Consider the following 9,241-nt stretch of genomic DNA (forward strand, 5'->3'; position numbering starts at 1 on the left):
CATATTGAAGAACTGTCAACATGCCCCTGCTGCCTAAGGTAATTGATCAGGTAGAGGTCAACAAAAACCATAGCTGTGGGTAAATATTTTGATAAATAAATACCATGAAAACGAATCAATTTATTTACCATTTTTGATCTACAACGTGAACAGTCGGTGATGTGCAATGTTTGCATAAAGTCAACAAAAGGGGGCAATAATAGAAAAACAATGAACAGTTGAAATGTCCTCGCATTTTGATGAAATATTGATCCGTCCGGGACACACAGGAAGGATAAATATACAGGGTGGAATTTACACAAACACAAAGATCTTCTGTGGTCAATACTCCAATGTCTTGGTTTCCTAGTGAACAAGAAGAACAGAACACTCACAATTACACAGCCATTATATTGATTATAATAACTACAGAGACATTCAAGTTTCAAGTTTGTTTATTATTCAGTACCGCTTCTATTATGACAACTATTATAAGGCCCGTACCCAGGGCCGGATTAACGACCGGGCCGACCGGGCCGCGGCCCGTGGGCCTCGAGTGATGAGGGGCCTCAAAAAAAAAAAAAAAAAAAAAATGTAGGCCCCTCGTCACTCGAGGCCTTTTGGAGGCCCCTCGTCACTCGAGGCCTTTTGGAGGCCCCTCGTCACTAGAGGCCTTTTGGAGGCCCCTCGTCACTAGAGGCCTTTTGGAGGCCCCTCGTCACTAGAGGCCTTTTGGAGGCCCCTCGTCACTAGAGGCCCCAAATTATTATTATTATTTTTTTTACTTTTATTTTCTTTTCTTTTGGAGGCCCCTCGTCACTAGAGGCCCAAATATTTGTTTATTTTTTTTTAACTTTTATTTTAAACATTTTTGGAGGCCCCTCGTCACTAGAGGCACCACATTTTTTTTTATTTTTTTTTGAGATCGATGTCATACTGTGACACTGAATGATTGGCACTGAATGACGCTCTCTGATTGGCCACTGACATGTTTGCCCAATCGCGTGACGAGATGTGTCTTTGCCCATTTCCTCGTCAAACAGCCTGCAAACTACCTGGCGTTCTATCGCCATGCTCTAAGACAAACTCTAACCTTAACCAACTTCGAAAGAGTGCCTAAGCTTAACCGTCGAAAGAACTTGCCGTCAGCCCGTCACGCTCTAAGACAAACTCTAACCTTAACCAACTTCGAAAGAGTGCCTAAGCTTAACCAGTGTAGAAACAGGCATCGGCCAATCAGAGAGCGTCTTGCCAGAAATGCGGCTAGGTTTAGAAATAACGCGACTAGGGGCCTCCACACTACACACTAGTACTAGTACTAAATACCTATATGTCCCTATGCCATAAATATCATGTATGTTGTGTATGTCATAAATGTCTATATGAATTGAAAATGGGGGACCCTGATGTAAACAAGACAAACATCTTTCTCTGCATCCTTAACAATTGTGTGTATTGAGCCGTACTGTATTGTACCCATTCTGCAATCTGTTAAATACAGTTTTCATTCATTCATTCATTCATTCATTCATTCATTCATTCATTCATTCAGTAAAAAAAATAAAAGAGATACGAAAAAAAATATATATAAAATCAGATCCTCATCCAGCGTTTACTTTCACAGCATCTATAGTGACTACTAGTATCATCTCATCTCTTCTCTATCTATTTTTATAAAAAAAATTGTATTGCAAATAAAAATATGATTGATTGTTTGATAATGAGGGGTGAGAGACGTTGAGTCTACGTGACACTGACGTCCAGGTCCAGGGGTCACTGTCAGGTCAGGTCAGGTGACCACTGATCGCAAGAATTGCACTTGCAAGTTGATCAAGTAGGCTAAGACTCGTCTCGAGTAGTACTGTATGATCAATTGAGACTGTGAGTGACACTCAAAAAACATGGATACAAAAGTTAAACGGTGGGAAAGCGGAGCTGCTAAGTTAAAGTCTAAATAGGAAAGGGACAGAAAGAGCGCGTTACTTCGGCAAAGCATACCAACTATCGCAACTTTTTTCACCCCGTCAGGTAAGGCTAGCCTGGCTAGCACTAGTAGCAGCAACGTTAAAGAGGCTGAGCCAGGCGCCGCGGGCAGAGAGGACAAGAATGCTAACGTTGTTATTATTATTGACGCTAGCGACAGAGAAGAGGTTCAAACTGACACAAAATGTTGATTTATTCATTATGATCTGTTTGAAAATTAGAAATATAGGCCTCTCTCTTATACATGCCTCCTCCTAATACAAGCCTGGTATCCACTACAGTTGAAACAAATACAAGCCGGGGTTACTATTAGAGGAATTACGGTATTCTATATATTTTTTAAAGTGACATATAAAAACGCCACTGTGCGTGCGTGCACGTGTGTGTGGGGGGGCCTCCACAAGAATCTGGCCCAGGGGCCTCTGAAGTCTTAATCTGGCCTTGCCCGTACCTCTCGCAGGTGCAGATGGGGTCTCTCTAAGATGCCATGATGTGCTGCACGAACGCCTCGTAGTTTATGCATCCGTTCGCATCCTCCTGGTTTGCCATCAGCTGCTCCACCTCATCCTCCTTCATCTTCTCTCCTGAGACCCACAGGGAAGCGACAGTACCTTCCTCATCATCATCCATCATCATCATCATCATCATCATCATCATCATCATCATCATATCTGTGAGCAGTGAGCTGCAAGGAAGCACTTCCTGGTACAGTCCACAAATTACTTTAGCTGCTTGTTAATGACAAAGTACGTTCACTCAGGTACGGTATGTTTGTTTCCCCCCCCCCCTAATAACTGGATTTGTTATTAACAGACAAGACTACAGTAGTAGAAACAAATGCTTCTTTACAGCAGTGGCCAGGGGGAGTTAGAGTCACACACATATACTGTCTGGCACACACGCACGCACGCACGCACGCAGGCACGCACGCACGCGCGCGCACACACACACACACACACACACACACACACACACACACACACACACACACACACACACACACACACACACACACACACACACACACACACACACACACACACTACCCAGTGCAAACACAGTACCGTTCAATCTCACTTCTCCATTTCTTAATCTCAAGAAAGCCTGTGGAAGAAGCTACCCTCTGAGCAACTCCACAGAGGCTAATCGGGGCTATGTGCCTTGCTGGGCACCTCAATGGTAGTCGTTGTGGGGGGGGGGTAGGGGGAGCACACTCCTCCTCCTTCCCCATCCAGATGAATGCGGTCTAGGGATTTACCGCGTCTGAGGATTCCGTTTCCTTCTGGTCACCAGCCCGCCTCTCTAACCATTGCCTCAGCAGCTCCATAATTATTTTCCTATTGAGCTGAGGTCTGTCCCACTATAGAGTGTGTGTCAGCACTGTTCCAGCTCGGTGTCAGCTTACCCAGTGTTGCCAGGACGTGCCTGAGCTCAGCACCCATGACTGTGCCGTCCCCCACCTTGTCGAACACCCGCAGACCCTCAACGAAGTCCTCAAAGGTGCCGCGGTCCTTGGCCTTGCAGATGTGTTGGTGAATGGGCAGGAACTGGTCAAAGTCCAGCATCTTCGTCTGCATGTCTGCAGAGGACATGGTATGACATGTGGAACAGGACACAGGCGGGAAAGGGGGTTATGCAGCAAAAAAGCTAAGATTGTTTACAGGTAGAGGTGCTCTCTAGGTACACTATTTTAATTTTGTATACTTCATTTTAAGTTGAGATGACAGTAAACTAAAATCTAAATGCAAAATAACTACAATGTGTATGGAAAACAGTGTTTAACGAACTATGTTGTTTCGTCCAGTCTACTGTCTGAATATACTGTATGTACTGTATGGACCTATCTCAAACGCCACCCTCTTTTTCTCCAATCGCAACTGTTTCCTCTGTGGACAAACAGAGTTGTAATTGGAGGATCAAGAAAAGAGGGCAGGGTTTGAGACAGGTCCAATTGTCTGCTGACAATTTGTGAATCCTGTGTGTCCTTATTCCATGTAACATTAATAGTCCTGCGTCAATTGGTTTGGTGTTGGTATGTCACAGGATGTCACGGTGCCATGTGCCAACGCAAATTGCGTATGTACAGTATGTAACCCATACCACTAGGCACTAAAGTGTTTCTGATTGTGATTGGGACTGAAATGTGTTATTTTGAATAACCGGCCCGACGGGCCTGGAAGTTGGACAGATGCTTTGTTCAAACTGCGCCACATCCTCTCTGTGTTGAACAAACATCGCCTTCAACAATTTACAGTGACAAAACTACAATAGTCTGTGTGTGCTCATAGACGACACAGTGGTTAATCGACAGAGTGAAACAGTTGTGTGAGATTCGTACCGTCAGGCTTGGGCTTTCCAAGGACGTACATGATCTCGGCATTGGTGGGGTTCTGGCCCAGTGCCCTGATCAGATCGCCACACTGTCCGTAAGTGATCTTCATCTCGTTAAGTGGTGTCCTGTCAAACAGCTGGAAGGAGTCCTTGAAGTCTGTGAAGAGTGTGTTTGCAGAGGTCTACTTCATGCATTCTACTGTATCTGTGCCCCCAGCTCTTAGAGAGCACAGGACATGCAGCTTTTAAAGCAGTTTGTCAGCATACAGAGTTCCTGAAGATGTCACACCTCTGATCCCCATTCTCTTGATCCTCCAATCACACCAATCCTCCAAACTGTTGCTTTCCTCGGACAAACACAGTCGCGATTGGAGGATCAAGAAAGGAGGGTGGGTTTTGAGACAGGTCAATTGTGTGACGGTACCTGTATATCAGGTGAGAAAAAGGGACTGTAATCTTTACGTGAATTGGATGCTTATTATTTCTTCTTTTTCTTTCCAACATGACAGTGTTGAAAATACCTCCCCCACCATTTCTGAGAACACAGACCCATCGCTATAATTACCATCGGTTGTTGAACATTTCCCCAACCCTGATGAATTCCCATGCAGACCACTATCACAACAAACCATCCATGGCCTCTGCCAATAACAACGCATGCCACTCAACTGACAACTGTAACAACAACCTCATCCTTACCCTCAATCTGCTCTGGGGTGAACTCCAGCTACAGAGAAACAAAAGCAGTTGAACTCGTCAGATAACGTGCAAATCAGTCATTCATAACCACGAGAATTTATTACAGATTCTGAGTGAATGGATGGACAGTGACAATGACAGAGAGCAAACTGTTTAAGCACGACCCCTGACCTTATGAGGCTCCTCCCATCCACACCTCGCCCATAAAGCTCCCAGCACTAGGAGATTCCAGTGGCTACTGTTACACTCTGCTTATTCAAGGAATCCATTCTAATCTTAGTTTGCTTTGTTTACGGATGACCTTGGGTACAACACTCTCACGCCTGCAGCCAACTGTCAGCTACCACCTTCAATTGACACCAGATATTCAACTTGATCTCGACTTTTCAGACTTGGGTCGGGATGGTAAAGGGGGTCTTAGCCTAAGTATCATAATTCATTAATGAATTCATTAGATGACACCTCACACAACACCAAGACAAAACATTTATACAATCAACAGGGTCAAGATGTCACTGCTCAAGGCTTAACGAGGTGATGGACATTAGGTCACTTTACCAAGGGAAAGACAAACAAAGCTGACATACTCCCAAACACATGTCCCAGAACTTGGAATAGGCTTGCACAGTTAATTTAATTTGAAAGGTATAGACTGCATTTAAAAGAAATTCTCAAATAAAGTCAATGAAGCTGCGTTACTTCCATTTCAATTATAATAAGATGGGGGGGAAAATAGCATGGCCAAACTCTGTTGGGAAAAGATAGTTGTGAATTTATTAAGCAGCTTAAACACAGTATAAAATACAAGTACAAATTTGGCTTTATTTTAGCAAAGCTAATTATGTAAATTTAACATTGAATCGTAATCCTTTGGGGGGAGATTAATTACATACACGAGTAAAAATGACCTTCAGGATTTCTACAGTGACTCTTAAAGTGTATAACAGAGATGTTGATGGATAAAATATGACACCAATTATAATTTTTTATTTTAATTTTTACTGTGCCACAATCTTACGTTTATCTTACCATATGGAAAACATATTCACACTCTATTTTTGTATAGATATCTAGCTAATGACCAGGCCCTGAAGCTGTGCAAAAATATTATCAAAACAGTAAAAAAAAAAAGAAGAAAAAACACATGTAAAGATGTAGGGTTCTGGTGGTTACAGTATACAGTATAGATGTATTTCTCCTCTTCCTGGGTTTCCAGCCTTCTTTCCCACAAGCAGAAACAGCAGTGTGGGTGGTCCGCTATTCACCGTCATAATGAAAATCATATTGTGTGGCTTTAACCTCACTCCATTGTAATATGGCTGCTCCCTCAACCAGGAAAACGTTTATCCATTGAGAAGAGGCCAAGTCAGCATTAAGACAAACTTTCCAACATGTCCTCTATTATGTACAGTAGTATGCTTCTAATTTAACTAAAAACTAAAAATGTACAGTTATGTCAACTGCATGCCCACATGTTTAACGTAGAACTTTGCTGTGATTAGCAAACATTCTATGAAGCTGCATGAAATATGGAAATACCGTGCGGTGTGATCATATCATGTTCAGCCCCAGTTGAAACATCTCCATCGGCATGATGCGCTGCCATCACCATGTCAGTCGGGCTCTCTGATGCTCTTGGAACAGGCGTGACTATAAACGAATGGCCAAGCAGTCCCTGCTAAATGATCTCCTCAAAAGGTCCGTTTGGTCTTCAAGATTCAAGATTCAAGATTGTTTATTGTCATATGCACAGTTAGACAGTTTGCCATACAATGAAAATCTTACTTTGCTAGTCCGCCCTTCACACAAAATCACACAATACTTAACTTAAACATATTTAAATACAAGCGAGTGCTAGAAAATAAGGTATGTAAAAAAGATAAATATATATATACAAGGCACAGTGAGTAACATTGCACGTTCCGTTCAGTATTTACATATGAATGGAGGTGACAGTGGGTCACAGCAGCAGTTAAAAGCAGTCTTCCGAAGTGTACTAATATCATTTTGAGTTGTGCAGACGTAACATTTTTCAGTGTTCCTAAATGAGTGGCTTGATTTCAAGCTTTAGCCGACTATATATATGCTCAATGACTCTATGTAACAACCCATCATCTACACTCATTGCACACACATCCACATGCACACACTCACTTGTAAACAAACACTCACCTTAACACTCACTTTAGACACGTTAACACTGCATGATATTTATCTATTATTAAAGAGATTTGCACTACATTCATACCTCATTTGCATTAGCACCTTACCTTAATTAAAGTTGTGTACCTCATTTTCTGCATTGTACCTCACTGTTTACTCATTTTACTCACTGTACTTAGATTGTATATTGTATTGCATATTGTATATATGTATATTGTATATTCCTCTTTACTTACTTTTTTACTTTACTGTATGAAGCACACTCTCAGGGGCTCATACAGAACCAAGCATTTCACCGTAAAGTATGTGTAGCCTATATTATTGTGACAATTAATAAACAAACTTGAAGTTGAAACTTGAACTATATATATATATTTGCCATTCATAATAGCAAATGATTATAAAAACATTCGTTCCATTTCTCTACCATCCAACATAATACATCAACAGACTTCTTTCTCAAGCCTATAGGTACTGAGAAGAGTTTAGTACCTCGATTCCTGTGGCGTCAAAAACCGGGGTCTTGGGGCGCTCGGGCTCGGGGGCCTTGGGAGCTGCGGGTTTGGGCTCTTCCTTCTTCTTGGGTGCCATTGCGAGAAGATTTCAGGAGACACAGAAGACTGGGAGAGTATACTTTGTCAAGGCAGTCCGCAACACTCTGGGTAGAGGGTCCCGTAGGGGCTGGGCGCCTTTATGCACTGTCCACAGGTGTCGTCTCCACCCCACCACCCCCCCCGGTGACCTGTCACACTGCCAACAATAGGGGGAGGACTATAAAAGGCCATGCCTTTGTGCTTCTATTTAAGACTAAGAGGTGGTGGACCGTACATCATCAAGAGGCCACTGACAGAAACCCCTTTTGGTCGAAATCCTGAGCCTGATTTCCCCCGGCTATTTCCGTCCTTGTAATTAAAACCTAATTTTGGTCTCTTTTGATCTCCCTGATTAGTTCAATTATGTTGCTGCAGGAGGAGATTATTGGAGAGAGGAGGGGACGAGTTTGGTTAAATTACACTGTTCTATTGAGATCAACTTCCTGCAATTACCTTCCACCCTTATTGACAATTGCAACTGTGACTGTGACGCATTCTGCCTTCAAATGGCGCCTTTGAAGGACGCTGCCCCCGAATTGAGATGCAGCTAATGGCTCAGAGACAACCTTGTCCTTGAAATTATGATGCATGGGCAAGCATGAGTCTCAACGATTATAATTTATTTATGGAACAGATGTTCTGACCTGGGAGGGATTTGTGGAGCATTAATTTGATAGATCCACCCTGAAACAGGATTCACTACCATGTGATCCCCTGTGGTCTCGGACAGTTTAGTCAAGATTTCTGCACATGAGCAAGTTTCTTCCGACCTCAGAGACGAGACAGCCAAGATGCGACGTCACAGAGAGACTAGGGCTGACCCCTATTAGTCGATTAGTCGACTAATCGGTCGAAAGGAGCCGTAGTCGACCAGCCAAGGACAAGAAGGACAAGAAGCCTTCTGTCGACTCCTTCAGACAGCACCCCCACAGCCCAAATGGAATGATAAAAAAATAATAATAATAATAAATTAATTATACTTTTTTATTTTTTTCATAGTCGACTAATAGTCGACTATCTGCTAATTTCGGCCAATCAAAGTCGACTATCCAAATCCTTAGTCGGGGACAGCCCTACATTCTACGATGGACTTAAAAGAGGAGGATGCGGATTGTAAGGTTCCACCAGCAAAAAAAGCTAAGAAGAGTTATTTTGCAGAGGACAAGAAGCCTTCAGTCGACTCCTTCAGACATTAAGCACCCCCCACAGCCCAAATGGAATGATTATTTTTTTTAAATATAAAAAAAAAGTAAAAAAAAAATATTATATATATATATTTTCTTTTGACCAATAGTCGACTAACGAAAGATTTTGGCCAATCATAGTCGACCGTCCAAATCCTTAGTCGGGGACAGCCCTACATTCTACGATGGACTTAAAAGAGGAGGATGCGGATTGTAAGGTTCCACCAGCAAAAAAAGCTAAGAAGAGTTATTTTGCAGAGGACAAGAAGCCTTCAGTCGACTCCTTCAGACATTAAGCACCCCCCACAG

General features: G+C 42.6%; 1 protein-coding gene across 1 annotated transcript; it reads right to left on the bottom strand.

Moving 5' to 3' along the window:
* Window positions 1-230: 230 nt before the first annotated feature.
* myl13 (myosin, light chain 13) lies at window positions 231-7,746 on the bottom strand (the record flags this gene model as incomplete). Its single annotated transcript, XM_084328113.1, has 6 exons — window positions 231-345; window positions 2,414-2,546; window positions 3,368-3,541; window positions 4,301-4,450; window positions 4,993-5,020; window positions 7,648-7,746. The coding sequence occupies 5 exons, from the start codon at window positions 7,744-7,746 to the stop codon at window positions 2,440-2,442; spliced, it is 558 nt and encodes a 185-aa protein (XP_084184239.1). The 3' UTR covers window positions 231-345; window positions 2,414-2,439.
* Between the last annotated feature and the right edge of the window lie 1,495 nt (window positions 7,747-9,241).

Source organism: Notolepis coatsorum (assembly GCF_963971535.1).
Source record: "Notolepis coatsorum genome assembly, chromosome: 13".
NCBI classification, from domain to species: domain Eukaryota; kingdom Metazoa; phylum Chordata; class Actinopteri; order Aulopiformes; family Paralepididae; genus Notolepis; species Notolepis coatsorum.